At 38.1% G+C, this 20,264-nt stretch overlaps 1 protein-coding gene across 1 annotated transcript in view; it reads right to left on the bottom strand.

The window, feature by feature from the left end:
• Nucleotides 1-18,568, bottom strand: part of IQSEC3 (IQ motif and Sec7 domain ArfGEF 3) — a 374,477-nt gene extending 355,909 nt beyond the window's left edge. Inside the window, exon 1 of the mRNA XM_053718818.1 lies at nt 18,110-18,568. Within this exon, the coding sequence (XP_053574793.1) occupies nt 18,110-18,531 (422 nt within the window). The 5' untranslated portion in view covers nt 18,532-18,568. The remainder of the gene's footprint in view (nt 1-18,109) is intronic.
• Nucleotides 18,569-20,264: the final 1,696 nt, after the last annotated feature.

The following is a 20,264-nucleotide window of genomic DNA, read 5'->3' as shown; positions in this document are numbered from 1 at the left end:
TCAAGGGATAGCCCACCGGACAGCACATTTAAGGTATAGCCCACCGGACAGCACATTCAGGGGATAGCCCACCGGACAGCACATTCAGGGGATAGCCCACCGGACAGCACATTCAATTGACCCATATATATATATATATATATATATATATATATATATATATATATATATATATATACACACAGAAGGATATAAATAAACAGGAATCTGTTCAAAGGAGGGCTACTAAAATGGTTCATGGTCTAAAAAAAAATAAACATACAAAGAAAGACTTCATGGCCTAATTATATATAGGTTAGAGAGGAGAAAAAAACAGGAGGTAATATGATAGAAACTTTCAAATATATTAAATTGCTTAATAAAGCTGAGGCTGAAAGTATTTGTCACAAAACGAGCAACACCAAAACAAAGGGTCATGATCTCAATTTGAAGAGTAGCAGGTTCAGGAGTAATTAGCAGAATCACTTATTCACAGAAAGATTTATGGGATAAACTTCCATCAGAGGTAGTAAATGCAAACACAGTAAAAGACTTGAAGAATGCCTGTGATAAGCATACAATTATCCTTCAAATTAATTAAGCTAACCTGGCTCTGTGGTTGGTCCAGATGTGGATCATTTTTACACTGCATTGAAACATAACTGCTCCTTAATTAGGATAAGTTCATCCTAATTCAGGAAATTCAGAGAAGTTTTGTTTTTTTGTCGGAACAGGACTATCCTTCATGAGATCAAAGTGAGCAAAAAATAAAAAATAAAAAAATGCCCGTTTCCCTTGGTTTGGAACTCTTCCATAAAGAAAGCTATTTCATCTTTTGTTCCCAGGATGAGAGACTCATTTTTGTATGAAAGCTTTACTTCAGGTCAAGCTGTGTCTCGATATCTGAAGTATATTTTACAATATTTTCATGTATTAAATGAGAATCTTCCTTAAATGCAGGATGAATTTCTCTCAGATTAATATAATAATTTTGTTTTTCAGGTGAGCATTTCTTTTGTGACCTTTGTCATTGCAAGAAGTGGTTCTGCTGTATCAGACTGAAGGATATTACTACTGGGCGATTCTGAATATGAACCTATACAGGCTGGTTTCTCAGCCAATAAACAACAAATGTTAATTAATATTATAACTACTATAAAATACAAATTATTTTTATAGTGCATACAAAAATACATTTTCACATACATATACTGCAAATGTGGTGTACGGATGTATATGTAGGCTATTGTGTCTAAACATAAGATGCATTTCATATTTTTTTTATCACAATTCCAACACAAGTATTAAAAGTACAGGCGTACCTTGGAGATATTGCGGGTTCGGCTCCAGACCACCACAATAAACACGAATATAGCAATAAAGTGAGTCACACTATTGTTTTTGTTTCCCAGTGCATATCCTATATTATAAAAGGCCAAGTGTGTTTGTCTGAAGTCGTCATGCGCAGTAGAGACTGCGCGCGGACAAACACACCTGGCCTTCAGCTGCAGAGTAGTGTGCACTACGGAAGCTGTCTGCGGGGGGCGTGACTGGCGTCGGGCGTGCCGTGATGGGGGCGTGGCCGGCAGGCATGGCGGACGTGACGAGGGGGCGTGGCCTACGAGCGTGACGAGGGACCAAACAGAGGAAGGAAGGAAGGAAGGAAAGAAAGAAAGAAAGAGAGCAGAAGAGGGTGGAAGAGCAAAAGAGGGAGAGAGAGCGCAAGAGAGTGGGAGAGAAAGAGGAGGAGAGAGAGGGGGGAGAGAAAGCTCAAAAGAGAGGGGGGAGAGAGAGAGCTCAAAAGAGAGGTGGGAGAGAGAGCGTAAAAGAGGGAGTGAGAGAGCGTGCAAAAGAGAGGGGGAGAGAGCGCAAGAGAGGGGGAGAGAGAGCTCAAAAGAGAGGGGGGAGAGAGAGCGCGCAAAAGAGAGGGGCGAGAGAGAGCGCAAAAGAGAGGGGGGAGAGAGAGCGCAAAAGAGAGGGGGGAGAGTTTAAAAGAGAGTGCAAAAGAGGGGGGAGAGCGCAAAAGAGAAGGGGGAGACAGAGTGCAAAAGAGGGAGAGAGCAAAAGAGGGAGAGAGAGAGCGCAAAAGAGAGGGGGAGAGAGCACAAAAGAGAGGGGAGAGAGCGCAAAAGAGAGGGGAGAGAGCGCAAAAGAGAGGGGAGAGAGCGCAAAAGAGAGGGGAGAGAGCGCAAAAGAGAGGGGGAGAGAGCGCAAAAGAGAGGGGGAGAGAGCGCAAGGGGGAGACAGCACAAAAGAGAGGGGGAGAGAGCGCAAAAAAGAGGGGGGAGAGAGCGCAAAAGAGTGGGGGGAGAGAGAGCAAAAGAGAGGGGGAGAGAGAGCAAAAGAGAGGGGGAGAGAGAGCAAAAGAGAGGGGGAGAGAGAGAGAGCAAAAGAGGGGGGAGAGAGAGAGCAAAATAGGGGAGAGAGAGAGAGCAAAAGAGGGCGAGAGAGAGCAAGAGGGGGGAGAGAGCAGATGAGGGGGGGGGAAGAGAGAGAGCGAGCAAAAGAGGGGAGAGAGAGCAAAAGAGGTGGGAGAGAGAGCACAAGAGGGGAGAGAGAGAGCAAAAAAGGGGAGAGAGAGAGAGAGCAAAAGAGGGGGGAGAGTGCAAAATAAGGTAGAGAGAGAGAACTTAAAAGAGAGGCGGGGATAGAGAGCGCAAAAGAGAGGGGGGAGAGAGAGGGAGCAAGGGTTGGAACCGCGGTACCTAAAAAATTGGCCCGTGTACACGGGCTTTAGGACTAGTATGCTATATTTGCACTATACAGTAGTCTATTAAGTGTGCAATAGCATTATATCTAAATAAACAAAGTGCATACCTTAATTTAAAAATACTTTATTGACATCATCTGATCCTTTGAGTCATAGGGGCATATTTATCAATGTGCGAGCGGACATAATACGAAGTAGGGTATCATGTCTGCCGCACATCGATAAGCATATGCTGTCAGCATTTATCATTGCACCAGCAGTTCTTGTGAACTGCTGGTGCAATGACACCCCCTGCAGATTCGTGGCCAAACGGCCGCTAGCCGGGGGTGTCAATCAACCCGATCGTATTCGATCGGGTTGATTTCTGTCCGCAGCCTCAGAGCAGGCGGACAAGTTATTGAGCAGCGGTCTTTAGAGCTCGCCGGAAACAAGGGGCATCAAGCTCCATACAGGGCTTGATAAATATGCCCCATAATCTTTTTGCACACATACACACACATATATATATATATATATATATATATACATATACATACACACACACATAAATACATACATAGAGAAGCACACTAACAACTGGCTCAATACTATATATATATATTTTTTGGAACAATGTCGCCGATAGACTTGCTTGACACAAAACTGCCCCAAACCTTCAATTAGTAGAAAGAGCAATATCTGTGAAGCGCAATAAAATGAGGTATGCCTGTATTATCTTCTCTCTCCTCATCTGGATCCTATGCATGATATCACTATTGTGTGTAAATATATTGGATTATGTTTTATATCACATAAGTTTAGAATGTAGATGAACAATTTATGCAAAAACAGATGGTTATCTTTAATCTAGTTAGACTGTAAGCTCTTGCTACTGGTCACTGTGTGTCACAGGTTTGCCTCTAGCCTCAGCCCTAGGAAGCGCCTGCTGTTTATACCCTATTAAAGCAGAAGTTGTTCTCTGTCACTAATGAATTCTTCACTCTTCACGACACAGATTTGCTCTGGGGATTTTAATGCGCTCCTTTGGATGGAAATGATTTCTCCTCCCCCATACTATGCTAAATTATACAGAATCCACTTAACAAGAGAATAAATGTGTGTGTACTACATTAGGGGCCCATACACCCTGGTGTATACAACATTGTCAGCCTTGTTTTAAAACAGTGTGACACACAAAGAGTCACCTCTTCATAGGAATGTAAAACATATACCCTCATTGATTACAGGAAAAGTAAACGTACAGTACAGTCAAAATGTCTATTCACCTAATGTAATTTATAGAACATGTAATAAGCTCAGGATAAAGGTCTTGCTCACAGAGGTAAGCAATGGCTGTATGTCTGCTGCTTCAATACATTCATATGTGTTGTTTTCAATTTCTTAAAGGGTCAGTAAAGTCAATACAGCTAACACTTTATCCAAAATTTGCAAAACACTTATTTCCCTAATAGAAAAACATCTGCATACGATAAGATTGTAAAATCCTATATGATGAAAACAGATTAAACTGATTTGTATTGGCTGCAGGGTTTTATTTTTCTTTCAATACCTTCTTGTGCCCTCCCTCTCTTCCAATTACCACTTCTCTTACAGCACATGACTTTTCAATATATTTCAAAACTAAAATCGATTCCATCCAACATGAAATAAATCCCGATCACAATTTACACCCCTTGCAATTCACTGCAAACATTCAAACTCAGCCTACCCAAAAACTCAGTACGTTCACTCATATTACAGAGGAGGAGGTCTATGCTCTCCTTTCATCTTCCCATCTTACTACCTGTCCCTTTGATCCTATTCCCTCACAACTGCTACCTTCCCTTTCCCCTACTCTTGCATTCATCCTCACACACAGATGGTACATTTCCATCATCCCTTAAACATGCCCTAATCACACCTACTCTTAAAAAAGGGTAAATCAATCCAGCATCCCCTTGCAACTGTTGCCCAATCTCACTTATTCTGCTTGCTTTTAAACTTCTTGAGCGGATTGTTTATAAACGATTCACACTTTCTCTCATCTCTCCATCTTCTGGACTCTTTGCAATCTGGCTTTCACCCCTAACACTCTACTGAAACTGCCATCACCAAAATGACAAATGACCTGATTACTGCCAAGTCTAAAGGTCAATACTCCATGCTAATCCTTTTAGACCTCTCTGTAGCCTCTAACACTGTTGACCATCTACTGCTGCTCCAGACCCTTCAACTCTTGGGTATTACAGCCTCACTGTGGCTCTCTTCCTTTCTTTCTAACCATACCGTCAGTGTATCCTTCTCTGACTCTTCCCTATTAATGTAGCATGTCATCCTGATGCAGATTCTACAGATGCATTTTATGCATAACTAGAATATATGCATTCTATGAAAGAATTCAGACAATAGCTTATAGAAACAAGAAATCATACACAATTTGTCACAGTGAACCGATACACCTGGGTTTTGGACAGACATGAAGACTAATCTGCTAAACACTTGTTTTATAGATGAATGTCATGTAAAGTCCTGGTGTGAACCAATCTATGCACACACGTACAGTCCCCAGTTTACAGACAAATCCTATAAAACAGGCTAGTTTAACCTATAGCTTGTGGGCCAGAAGCCCACCAAAAATTCATACAGTATGGATCCCAGCCTATGAAGAGGAAGTCAAATAAATTGCCACACACCCAACTTTTTTCAGACTTCAATGTCTTCATGTACTAAATGACAGGTGGACAAAGTTTCCAACTAGGGACCTTGTCCACCTGTCTTTGCGGAGAACAGTCAGCAGACACTGCATGTGCAATGCTGGCCCCTGATCAGCAGGGCCTGATTTTTGTCTACCAACTCAGGAGGTGGCAAAAATGGGCATGAGTGAGCCGGACAAAAAAAAAAAAAAAAGAAAAAAAAAAAAGCTCAAAAGCAGCATTCACTACTTAATACACTGAGCACATTACAGCCAGATTACAAGTAGAGCACTAATTAACGCTCCCGCTTGAGTGTAAATTGCGCTGGAAGTAAACATTTTGTGCTCGTTGGGTTGTGCTCGTTTTTTGTGCTGTTTTCACTTGTGCATTAACCGGAAGAGCGCAAAAAGCTGAACTTACAATATCACGTGCACATTCACGTATTTCTCCATAGAAAAAAACAAAAACACACACTCTCGTGCAAAACCAAGCATGTATTCTCATGTGCACTAACTTGACCTGAAAATATGAAAATTTTACATTCCAATGTTTTGCACATAATAGACTATGAGCAGCTTTCTCTAATGGCGGTTCAGACGCCGAATTTGTAACATTGAAAGTATAAGATGGTCTTTAAGACGGCTTAATGCTTAAGCCAAAACGTCGACCTTGACCCATGTTGATGTAACGTATTGATGAATAAAATATTACTTCATTATTAAGTCCTGTGAGTGCCTTCATCATTGAGATATATATATATATATATATATATATATCTTTAGACATGTATGTGTATGTATGTGTATGTATGTATGTATGTATGTCAATGTTAAAGCCATTTGCCTGCCTTTTTTTTTTAATACCTGAGATCTCATATCTTTGATTCCTTATAACTACTTTTGTGTGCAATTTTTTTTTTCATAATTTTTATTAGATAGTGATATTATAAGTGTAACTATACTTTGCAATGTATTTTTATGTGTTTTGTGCAGCTTTTTAGTTTTGCGAAACACTTCAACCAGAGCTCTAAAGTCACTGTAATCATTCTAACGTAAATCGCGATTGCGCTCAATCGCAATTACTTTCAACTCGTAATATGAGTGGTAAGCCCGACGAGCGCAAACCCCAACGATAAACCCCTTATCGCTTGCACACGTTTGCACTCCACTCTACGTCATAAGTAAGTATCCTACACAAGTATACAGTAGACATTTAGATGACAAACACATTGATGTGACATGTGTCTGATCTGAGGTGTAACAAATAGGATATAAATTTGATTGGTTCAACTAAATAATATCCACCAACAATTGATACTGGAGCAAGCAGACACTATTGGAGAGCTTCAGACCAGAACTGCAATCTTCATTAAAAAAAAAAAAAAAGGAAACCCTTCCTATTTACCTTGGAGAGTAGTCAGCAAAAGCAAATCCTATACCCATTAAGAAACCTGCTGAATGCACAATTGAGGGGAGAGTGGACCTTAGATTTCACTAACAATACATAAATACTGATTAAACGAGGACCTACAATTAAGTAAATATCAAGTAACGGCACCCTGGGGGACTGGTAACAGTGCGTTTATGAGGAGACCTTTGCCGATGTACTAGGAGTTATGTGATTTTCATTGTTTCTTGTTAATTACTAAAATCTTCTTAACTGTATTTAGATATGTTATTTTGTGTAGACAATGACAAATGCAGGAAGGCGCAACAAGAGAGTCAACAAGGAAAAAAAGGACGACAAAATATGCAAAGTCAAGGACTGTTTTTAACAATGTTTTACATTATTACGGCATAACAGGCACATTGTATGGTATTGTTTATGTATTTCTGTATACATTGTGTGGTATTATTATGCTATGTTATCCCTATAAATAAAGTTTATATAAAAAAAAAAAGAGATATAAATTTGCTATAAAAAGGAGTTGCCGGAAAATAGGTCTCATAAAAGAGATGTTAGACACATGCGTTTGATCTGAAGCGCATTTGGGTATAAAACTGGCATAAAGGCTTTTGATAGGACATGCATCTGACATAAGGTCTATAGTATATAGCTGCCATACAGGGGTTTCTGTGAATATACATCTGACTTGCACTTTGTCTGGGCATATTAAGCTCAGGTCTGATGAATCAAGCATACCATTGCAATAAAATGGGTTGCTGAGGTTTACACCTGTCTATGGCTCGATGAATAAGAAATAAAAAGGCTGCTGGACAAATACCTAACAGTTGCTTAATACATACAACAATAAAAAAAAACTACACTATATTGTGTTGTTTGGTGTCTGTCTGTTTGTGTGTCCCCCTCCCAACCTTCTTGATACATGGTACATAACAGAGAAAGCTTTACCATACAACAAGATAGCAAAAGGGAGCTGAAGCATTTGTTGGTGAACAACTTAATTTACCTACATAACCAAAATCAAAAAGACGACAGGATTTCATAAGTCTAGTGGCAAAGAAGTTTCCCTCTCCAACAAACGCTTTTCTTACTTCACATATTTCCCTTGTAAGGACAACACTGTTAGGAATTAGATAGCCTGAGTAATGGACAATTAGGCATTGTTTTATTATATATCAAATTAAAGGGACACTGAACACAATTTTTTTCTTTTGTGATTCAGATAGAGAATGCAATTTTAAACAACTTTCTAATGTACTCCTATTATCAATTTTTCTTCGTTCTCTTGCTTTCTTTATTTGAAAAAGAAGGCATCTAAGCTATTTTTTGGTTCACTTGTTTATTGGTAGGTGAATATACTCACCAATCAGCTAAAACAACACAGTGTGTTCACCAAAAATGGGCCGGCATCTAAACTTACATTCTTGCATTTCAAATAAAAATACCAAGAGAATGAAAAGAATTTGATAATAGGAGTAAATTAGAAAGTTGCTTAAAATTGCATGCTCTATCTGAATCACAATAGAAAAAAATTTGGGTTCAGTGTCCCTTTAAGCGGTTACACAGACACTGTTTCTAGACACTTTTTACTCTTATTTGCACAATACTCCCTTGCAAATTATCTTGTTTTAGGATATTTATTAGGAAAAGAACCATAACTTAGGGGTGTCTCTTGTAACACATGCTCTTACAAACCATGGAAACAAAGATATGTATATTCATTGTTGCTAGCATATTAAAAACCTCACGTTTTGACAGCATTCTTACTTTAATAGCTTGCAATCCAAGATATGTAGAAAAATTCTATACACAATTATAAATTATAGTATCATGCTGTGTAAAACAAGAGTTGGTAGTTTATAGACGTATGCAGTACGAAGAATCCTTGGTTTTCAAGAGCATACACAGACATCAGTTAATAGATAAAGATCAGAGCAAGGCTGTTGTGCAGCTAATACTATGTAAGGGGGCTGCAGCTTTTACATCATTCAGCACCTTGGACAGCGCTTACATTACTCACAGTAAATAAGCAGAGTATGAGCTGTCACAGGCATGTAGAATAATCCTATTAATACTGTAATTTGGTGAATGTGACTATGCCATTAATAAAATAACCTTGTGATAATTATGTGAGTGTTTGTTTGATACAAGAAGTCCATAAAATATGAGCATAAGCATATACTAAAGGTGCATATTTCTTATCCAGACTTTTTATATGAAATGACCTGGCACAACACATTTTATATGAAATGACCTGGCACAACAGTACGAGCAAACCAAGTGCAGTAAAGTTTTGTGTAAAAGAGTTAGTTCCCTATATGTACCAGCCAGCAAACTGTCTAATTCACATATACTATAGGAATTCTATCTTGCCGTATTCGCTGTTAGTATTACCTTCTCCATAAGCAATCATTAAATTCATATCAATGTTCACATGCAGACATATAAAACAAAAGGAATGGCAATGAATGCATAAACACATGCAAAAGCCCTGTTCTATAAATTGAGACAAACTGGCTACCCCCCCCCCCCGTACAATTTCAAATAATAATGTTTGACACATACAAGATCCTTCATATTCTGCTTCATTGTGTATCCATCTCTTGAGATGTGTGTGAATGTAAGAGCCTCTACATATGTGTTTTATCTAGGTTGTCAGTGTGCGTGTATATACAGAAATAGCTGTGCAAACCAATGCTGTAAATTTCCCCAGAGCCATGGAGGGGGTGGAATGTTCCTAACATTTCTCTTTACCTTCATTTTCCAGAAATAGCAAGCACAGTGCAGAATCAGTTTGGTTCATGAAGATATTGATTCTCTCGCACAGCAGGAAATCAGGGATGAGTTTTCCTAGAATGAGATTATTATCTTGATGTCTTGTTATTGTTTTTTTTTCATGCACTTTCTTCCTCTCAAAAATAATTTATTGTGCTTTTTCATTCATATGGCTTCTCACTGAGTTAGATTTGCTAAGACTGTAGTGAGGCAAGGTGTCATAATGTGAAGTAACTAAGCTTATCCCTTATCTATTATCTCATTCCATAAGATATCCAAGGTTTATACTCAAGGGTTGCAGATAAATCAGATTTTGAGGAAATCCATGTGTAATCGTAGGTGAGCCAATTAATGACTTATATACAGTAACAGCTTTCACGCAGGGATATCCCAAAGATCTGGACAATCAACAAGCAATGAGGATAAAATATAGAACAACCCTAATATAGAGTGAATCTCAAAATGTTTGCTTTTGAAAGCAATAAACCTGTCTGAATTGTACACAATGCCATCCGATTCAAGATTAAAGGGACATAAAACAAGTTGGGATAGAGAGAAAATATAACATGTACTTTCAATTTCTTTACCTGCAAATTTATACTGCAGTGCCTCGCCATTAACCCTTTCTTTTAAGTTTCTGAATTGTACAACTCTAACTCCCCCCACACAATTCCTTCTATAGCTGTATCTATATCCACCTTTGATTTGGTAGAATGCAAGACTTTAACAGTCATTATCTGCTGGAGCATACCTAGAAGCAAATAAACTGCTGTGTATTCAGTTAAAATACAATGCCTGTGCTTAGGATGCTAAACACTGATAAGGAGGGGTGGGTCAGGCCTCTCCAGATAGCATGGCTTTGTAAGCAATTTTGCCAGTAATTTTTAAACATTTTTTTTTTATGCAAGCAATTTTGACTTAATTAGCCCTTTTAGGATATGCACAGATCTCAACATGTTTCATTGGCACTTTAACCCCTTAATGACCGGACCATTTTTCAATTTTCTTACCCTTAATGACAATGGCTATTTTTACATTTCTGCAGTGTTTGTGTTTAGCTGTAATTTTCCTCTTACTCATTTACTGTACCCATACATATTATATACCGTTTTTCTCGCCATTAAATGGACTTTCTAAGGATACCATTATTTTCATCATATCTTATAATTTCCTATAAAAAAAAATATAAAACATGAGGAAAAAATTGAAAAAAACACACTTTTTCTAACTTTGACCCCCAAAATCTGTTACACATCTACAATCACCAAAAAACACCTATGCTAAATAGTTTCTAAATTTTGTCCTGAGTTTAGAAATACCCAATGTTTACATGTTCTTTACTTTTTTTGCAAGTTATAGGGCCATAAATACAAGTAGCACTTTGCTATTTCCAAACAACTTTTTTTCAAAATTAGCGCTAGTTACATTGGAACCCTGATATCTGTCAGGAATACCTGAATATCCCTTGACATGTATATATTTTTTTTTAGAAGACAACCCAAAGTATTGATCTAGGCCCATTTTGGTATATTTCATGCCACCATTTCACCGCCAAATGTCATCAAATAAAAAAAAAAGTTCACTTTTTCACAAATTTTGTCACAAACTTTAGGTTTCCCACTGAAATTATTTACAAACAGCTTCTGCAATTAAGGCACAAATGGTTGTAAATGCTTCTTTGGGATCCCCTTTGTTCAGAAATAGCAGACTTATATGGCTTTGTGGTTGCTTTTTGGTAAGTAGAAGGCCGCTAAATGCTGCTGCGCACCACACGTAAATTATGCCCAGCAGTTAAGGGGTTAAATTAGGTAGCTTGTAGGGAGCTTGCAGGGTTAATTTTAGCTTTAGGGTAGAGATCAGCCTCCCACCTGACACATCCCACCCCCTGATCCCTCCCAAACAGTTCTCTTCCCACCCCCACCCCACAATTGTCCCCGCCATCTTAAGTACTGGCAGAAAGTCTGCCAGTACTAAATAAAAGGAGTTTTTATTTTTTTTAATAAAAAAAAATAAAATGTTTTAGCTGTGATGGACTCCTGCCTTAGCCCCAACCTCCATGATCCCCCCCCCCAGCAATCTAACCCTCTCCCCTACCTAATTGCCGCCATCTTGGGTACTGGCAGCTGTCTGCCAGTACCCAATTTGCCCCCCAAAAAAGTGTTTTTAATTATTATTTTTTATTACTAATTTATTTTTTTCTGTAGTGTAGCAGCCCCCCACAATACCCCAACCCCCTCCCCCCTCCCAGATCCTCATATATATATATTTCCCCCCCTCTTCCCACTCATTGGTGTCAGTGTGGGTAGGTGATCGCGGGCGTGCGCGCGCACCCGCGCGCGCACGCGCATGCGCGCCCCCGCACGCTCCCGGCACCCGGCGTGCACATTGCACTAACAGGAGCCGGATGCCGGGTAGCGATGGGCCGCCCACCCCGCCTCCCTGTTGCGCTCCCCACCCACCAACGAACCGGCCGCATCGCTACCGGTGCAGAGAGGGCCACAGAGTGGCTCTCTCTGCATCGGATGCTTTCTAAGGGTATTGCAGGATGCCTCAATATCGAGGCATCACTGCAATACCCTGAGAGCTGCTGGAAGCGATTGCGATCGCTTCCAGCACTCTCTTAGACAAGTGACGTACCAGGTACGTCCATTGTCACTAACTGCAAGTTTTTGCAGGACGTACCTGGTACGTCACTTGTCATTAAGGGGTTAAAGGGACACTGAACCCAATTTTTTTTCTTTCAGGATTTAGATAGAGCATGCAATTTTAAGCAACTTCCTAATTTACTAAATTTTTCTTCATTCTCTCGCTATCTTTATTTAAATTGCAAGAATGTAAGTTTAGAAGCCGGCCCATTTTTGGTTCACAACTTGGGTTGTCCTTGCTGATTGGACAGCACCAATAAACAGGTGCTGTCCAGGGTACTCAACCAAAAATTGGCTGGCTCCTTAGCTTAGATGCCTTATTTTTTAAATAAAGATAGCAAGAGAACGAAGAAAAATTAATAATGGGAGTACATTAGAAAGTTGCTTAAAATTGCATGCTCTATCTGAATCATGAAAGAAAAATATTGGGTTTAGTATCCCTTTAAGACTACATTAAATAGCACTGTTACAATTCTGTCTTCAGAAAATATGTGATTATTAATTCTGAAGTTTACATGTGTTGTGTATACTTTTATGACTTTGATCTTTAACTGATTTAGTGTGTATTCTTAATCTGTATTAATATTTTATCTTTGTGTTGTCTGTGTGTGAGTGCCTATACATTATCTACCTAATGAAGACTTAGGGCCCCATGATCTAAAAGGTCTCTGGGCTGGCGAGATTAATAAAGAATTCTTGCCAGTAATTATATTTCCCTGGTCGAATGATCTAATGCCACTTTTTACCATCTTGCTAAGGGTCGTATACTGCATTTTCGTATAGGTAGGAGATGCATAAATTACAAAAGTGCACAATAAAAATGTTTTATCAAAAACATAAAATTTGTATGTAAACTAAACAGGAAAAATTCATATTAAAGGGGCAGTATACACTCATTTTCAGCTGACGGTATTCACATAAAACTTTGGGGCTTGGTTAGGAGTCTGAAAATCAGAGCAATGTTATTTAAAAATAAGCAAAACTATACATTTATTTAAAAAAAAAAAAAACTTTATGGGCTATATAAATAGATCATCTACAAAACATTTATGCAAAGAAAAAATTAGTGTATAATGTCCCTTTAAATATGCACAGCCTAAATCGTAATTTGTGTACACTGGATGCACAAAAAACACAGATATTCATACCTATAAGTACAAAATACAAATTGTAATTGTTTATCTCCATATTAAATAAATATTTGAGAAGCATTTCAGCTGTCATTTTTGTAAGCAAAATGTTTAATGTTTTGCAGTCTAGTGAAATACCCCTTGATAGCGCCTATTTGTTTATCTTATATCCTATGCTAATTAAGGATAGATATAAAATAGTGTCTAGATTCTACACTGAAAGCAAAGTGTGTGAAATGTAGCAGAGCCAGGTTTTGAGAGGTCTGGAGTATGTATTTAATCCTATCATGGGAACTGAAAAAACACAATCTTCAGTGTTAAATTGATCGAAAATTTAAAAAATAAATATTGAATGTGCATTACAAACTATTTTTATTATGCATTATTAAACAGTTTATTGGAGATTCAATTTTAGTTTTTGTTCATTTAAGACTAAAAGTAATTTACAACCTTAACAGCCTTGCTGGAGTTTCTTAAAATGTTTATTTATATTCAGACATCCATCTCTTTACCGATCTCCCCCTGGCCCCGGTTATCTAAAGCTCTCTGGGCTGATTAAATCATTAAAGGGACATGAAACCCAACATTTTTCTTTCATGATTCAGATAGAGAATACAATTTTAAATAACTTTCTAATTTACTTCTATTATTTAATTTGCTTCCTTCTCTTGCTATCCTTTGCTGAAATATTTATCTAGGCAAGTTCATGAGCAGCAAAGAACCTAGGTTCTAGCTGCTGATTGGATTGGTCGCTGCATATAAATACCGATTTTCATTGGCTCACCCATGTGTTCCAGTTAGAAACCAGTTGTGCATTGCTGCTCCTTCAACAAATAATACCAAGAGAATAAAACAAATTAGATAATAGAAGTAAATTAGAAAGTTGTTTACAATGGTATTCTCTATCTGAATCATTAAAGAAAAAAATTGGGTTTCGTGTCCCTTTAAAGATTACTTCTAGTTCCCTTGTGGAATGATCTAAAGCGACTTTTTACCATAAAAAAACGGTGTCTCGCTAAGGGTTGTATACTGCATTTTTGTATGAAAGTGCCCAATAAAATTTGTATTTTAAAACATACTTAATAAATAATTGAACCATTCACACAAAAAAATAGGCAGGGAAAATTGTATTGTTAAAGGGACACTGTACCCAAAAATTTTCTTTTGTGATTCAGATTGAGCATGAATTTTTTGGTGAAGAACCTGGGTTGTCCTTGCTGATTGGTGGATAAATTCATCCACCAATAAAAAAGTGCTGTCCAGCGTACTGAAACCAAAAAAAAGCTTAGATGCCTTCTTTTTCAAATAATGATAGCAAGAGAACGAAGAAAAATTGATAATAGGAGTAAATTAGAAAGTTGCTTAAAATTGCATGCTCTTTCTGAATTACAAAAGAAAAAAATTGGGTTCAGTGTCTCTTTAAGGTGCATCAAAAACCTCTACCAAAAACTTTTTATGTGAATTACACAGGAAAAATAAATAGGCACAGCATAAATCGTAATTTTTGTACAAAAATCACTTAAAAATTCGTAATTATACGTTGTTTTTTCATAAAATGGGCTGAACATGGGCGGTTATAAAATTGTCTCTGTAATCCCAGAGTAATTCTGTAAAGATTTTCACACTGAATATCTCACAAATGAAAATATAGTGCGCTTTTGTCAACACTCAAAATACTTATAGCCCTAACAGAAAAACACATGCATAAGAAAATATAGGTATTGTAAGTTGCTATACGCAGAAAGCAGCGTAATGTGACTTATGTTGGCAGCAGAATTACATTTTTAAAGTGCACCTCCTGCTTACCGCTAACTTCGCTCTACGTAGCGAAGTGTCCGTTTCCAGTGAGCTCCATTACTTTATATAGCAGCCATCATGACAATTATCAAAAACCCCACACAAAATATAAACAAGAGGTTGAATTAGGATGTGTCACCATAAAGCATATTATAAAATCAGGCCATTCATATATATTCAGAATGGTATAGATTAATAGCTTGAATCAAGCATGTCATCAAATCAGGGTTCTGACACACACAATTATCTTACAAGGTGATTACTCTAAATCAAATTCCAGCTTTAAACTAGCTTGCAATTTGCAGTTAAAAACAAAATCTTCACCGAATGTAATAGAGGTTTACGTTGTTCAGTATACACAGTTTAAATGTGACCTAGCACAAAATCTGCAAACTGTTTTTATTCCAGATAATGTCACACTGTTATCCTTCCCTTATGGTATACGTGTTCCTAAAAATCATCTGCGAAAAGGAACTCTACAGGACACACGTCATAAGACTTCCACGCATACTATAGCTTTGGTGTTAAATTGACACTGAACTCAAATTGTTTCTTTCATGATTCAGATAGAGCATGACATTTTAAGCAACTTTCTAATTTACTCCTATTATCAATTTTTCTTCGTTCTCTTGCTATCTTTATTTTAAAAGCAGGAATGTAAATCTTAGCAGCCAGCCCATTTTAGGTTCAGCACCATGGATAGCGCTTGCTAATTGGAGGCTTACATTTACCCACCAATAAGCAAGCATAACCCAGGTACTCAACCAAAAATGGGCAGGCTCCTATGCATCCCATTCCTGCTTTTTAAATAAAGATAGCAAGAGAACGAAGAAAAATTGATAATAGGAGTAAATTAGAAAGTGGCTTAAAATTGCTTGCTCTATCTGAATCATGAAAAAAAATAGGTTTAGTGTCCCTTTAACTATTTAAACCCAGCAGCCTCTAATTAAATGGATTGAATCATATAATACTATGATATCAGATCTCTGTAGCAGCTTATTTGAGGGTAAATATGCTTAAATCATTCAGATCAGTGTACTGCACCAGATGTATAGCTGAAGAGCAATGCAATAGACATATTACAATATTGCATAGTGCAGCACAATGCTAAAGTAATATATTTTGATGCAGGACACTACAATGGCAGAAGCTTAAAAAAAAAAAAAATCAGAAAACACAGCAGTGTAGTGCAGAAGAACTGAGGTTTACAGCGTGATAATCAAGCAAAGCAAAGTGTTCTGCACTATGGACCTCGGTCTGTAGAGTATGCGCAGCAGATTTAGTGACCTCTGTGTCCTGCACAGAATAATCCTTGGAGCTGCCTCTGATTTCCCACAATCCTTCAACGCATCCAGATTCTCTGCATGTAGAGCTGCACCAGTGGGGACAGAGAAAGTGAGACCTGATCCATTAATGTTGTACACGGTAATACAGTGTAGAGCAACACACAGCATCAGAGCAATATAAAAAGTCCCTGCAGAGCAATACACCAAGAACATTATTAAGCAATTAAAAAAAAAAAACAGGTCACAGCATTTTTCATAGTATAGCACTGCACAAACCTGAGTACTGCAAAGAAAAAGTCCAATTAAAATAGGTTTGCACACAAACCCAAACACAGCTGAGCAGAATTCTACATATTCCGTGCTAAAACAATGTTAAACACATTAATGCACTTTGAAAGGGTAAAGTCTATTGGTAAAAGGTGCTAAAATCTAGAATAGGAAAGTATTTTTTTAGAGCTTTCCCCGTGATAGAGTGCAGTTTTAGGATTATATTATTGCTTGTTTATGATATATTTGAATTGCATGTTTAAATATATGATGCTGTACTGTAGAGGTTCATTAAACAGATGAGAATCATGGAAACTGGAATGGAGATTTTTTCTGCAACTATCTCAAAGATGTAATATTAAACCTGATCAACCAACAACAAAAAATATATATATATATAAAATTTCCCCTATGTCCACCAAAAAAAAATTAAAATAATCATGTCTACATAATGTATTCCAACCTCCATATTTAAATATTACATAGAGCTATTTAAATATTACATGAAGGGAGTATTTGTCTTTTTAACCAACTGCATAAAAATGCAATACACAAAGTGTTGTAATTTACTGTTAAATTATATATCAGTGTGAACATTAGCATTAAAAGGGGGTTTGAAAAGTGTTGGATACACTGACATTAAGGATACAACCTTCCAGCACTAAAAGTTATTTGTAATATTAAACAATAATCAACAACAGTCATTATACTACAACTGCTTCGCAGATTTAGATCTATGTATTGTTTTTGATGTGTTAATATGCAATAAAGATAATGGATTCCAGAGATTTATATTTATTTATTTATTTTTAAACCTGCGTCAAAAATATGCTGTAAATATGAGCCAAAATTTTGATTTCTGACTGACAAAAACAGCATAATAATCACAAACATTAGTGCCAGTTATCTGATGTGTGGAATGAATATAGATAATAAAGTAGAAATTTTGAATAAATATAGAGGGGAAAAATCAATGATTAATATAGTCAGGAGTCTATTCAACTTTATCATCTGCACAAAATACACAGTTCAGTCAGAGTACTAAAATAGTATTGGAACCTAAGTTGCCCAATTACATCAGTAGCTGGAGAAAAAAAAAAAATAAGGTTGGCACAGTTTCTGTCAGAAATGGTATAGACAATGCATGGCAACAAGGTCTTGGTAACCTGGTTACCACTGTCAGTCCTCAAACTATCATACATCATATATATTAATAATAAGAACATGATTTCAATGTCACACCTACCTACTATTATAGATACCAATAATACTCAAAGCATTACATTCAAACCTATCATTGTTCACATAACATAACCGTTACCTTAATGCCCTGTGCACAACCATATTGCCCACTGAAGAGCAGGTGGAGGCAGTACATGTTGCATACTACAGTAAGTGCACGTTTGACAGCTGGAGCAATGCAAACAATCTTAGGCACACTTACTCTGCTTTCTTGCCGAGGATGGCCTTGCACAATGCCGGACGGTGGTGTTGATGCGGCTGCGGTGAGGTTCGGGGAGCTGCTGCGCACTGCACAGGCTCTGGTTCTTCGGTCTGTGGTGGATGCTGATGCCCCTGCGGTTGTACCTGTGCCTGGTTTTCCGCTTGCCCCTGGTGCTGCACTTGCCCTGAACTCGGGGTCTGCCCTTGGCTCTCGCTCTGGGCTTGAGGTTGTACGGGAGCAGAGATGGACAGGTGGAGCCCCCGAAGGTTCTGATTCTCGTTGCCCAATTGATCGAGCCGCCTTTCCAGCTCGTCAATGCGTTGGCGCTGGGTGTGGATGAGGCTCTGCTGGTTCTGCACAATACTGGTCAGCTCCCTCAGGTAGAGCACTGCGCGCACCGGGTTCTCCAGCAGGTTCTCCATCCTAGGAACTCGAGCTCCCTGCAGCCCCGGACACACTGCCGCTGAGGCGGACGATTTGCGTGACAGTACTGGCAGAGGGAGGAGTGGGGGACCAGAGAGAGGGCTGGGCCTGATAGCACACTCAGGGATGTTATATAATGGAGGATGGGACCTCGCAGCAGTAGTGTTGTCTCCTCCCCGTTATATTGGTGTAGATTGTCAGCTCCTTAGGTAGCATCTATACTGGAGCATACTTTATATTAACAGCTTCAATCCATAGGTAAGGAATGGTGATAAGTAGCAAACAACCTATTAAATTACATATATACCAGTGAGCATTGGGCTAGGAAAGAATATATCACCAGCTAAGCCCAAGATGTAGATGGTTTACAGGTAAATTTCCAATGCTTTAAAAGGTACATAAAACACAGATCCACCCCCCTCCCCCATGATTTAGAAAGAGCATGCAATTTTAAACAGCTTTCCAATTTACTTCTATTATCTAATTTGCTTCATTTTCTTGGTATTCTCTGTTGAAAAGCATATTTAACCTTTTAAAGCCGTTATGCCGTTCCATTCCGTCATAATTAGACTGGGCTTTAAAGCCGTTATGACGGAATGGAACGTCATAACTAACGGCTGTCCTGAAGCCTTCTGTGCTTCAGGGATTTAATCGCGGTCTGGAGGGCGTTCCTAGGATTGTAGGGACGCCCCCCAGATGCGATCCAATAATTGAAATCTCGCGATCGTATGCACGATCGCGTAGTTTCAATTTGTCTACATCGGAACAGTTGTTCCGATGTAGGCACTTTAACCCTGTCACGAAAGGGTTAAATAGGCTCAGTGGGTGCTGAATCAACAAATTTGACAAATTTCACATAGGAAATCAACAAAATATACAGTAGCTACTGGGGGAAAAACTTTATTGTACAATTTGATACAGTTTGATGCAACAAACTTCTCCATACAAATCATCTTCAGTCATACAGTCCAGCTTAAAGGGATTTTAAGGTCAAAAATGAAATGTGCATAGGTGCATTTCAATTTGATTTAAAAGCATTTTTGCAATATACTTTCATCAGCAAAAATGCTTCTAGTAAAAGTTATTACTGTTTGTCTGTGGCATATGCACATATCCTGTTAGGGCCCCATGCACCAGTATTCAAATGAAAATAAAATAATGCAGCCACACCAGATAAATTCTTGCAGTCCTTTAATTCAATGGCTCTGCAGTTGCATTGACTGCAAGAATTTACCTGGTGCGGCTGCATTCTTTTATTTTCTTGTGGATTCTTTGGTGTTGGCACCAGCAGCAGGCACTATGACTTATATAAAGATAGTGTGATGGACAATGTTCAGTTATTTACCAGTATTCAAACCCCATGCCTGCTCAGAGAGCTGGTGGGTATTGCTTCTGAAGACATAATTGGGGTCATACAAGCCACTGCTGACTCCCTGACCAAGCAAGGTGTTTGATTACTGGTGCATGGGCCTTCACAGCATATGTACGTATGCCACTGAAAAACCGTAATAGCTTTTACTAGAAGCATTTTTGCTAATAAAAGCATATTGCAAAAATGTTTATATTTTAAATTGCATATTTCTTTTTTGACCTTTCTATCCCTTTAATACATTCAACAACCTTATATTTCTCATTTAAGGCACAGTGGGAGTAAATACATTAAACTGTCAGATACATCAAAATGATTAATTAAATAAGAGTACAATATTAAATGTTTGAAATTAAGATTTCC

The sequence above is a fragment of the Bombina bombina genome, chromosome 6 (assembly GCF_027579735.1).
Source record: "Bombina bombina isolate aBomBom1 chromosome 6, aBomBom1.pri, whole genome shotgun sequence".
NCBI lineage: Eukaryota > Metazoa > Chordata > Amphibia > Anura > Bombinatoridae > Bombina > Bombina bombina.
This window is presented reverse-complemented; position numbering and strand designations above follow the sequence as displayed.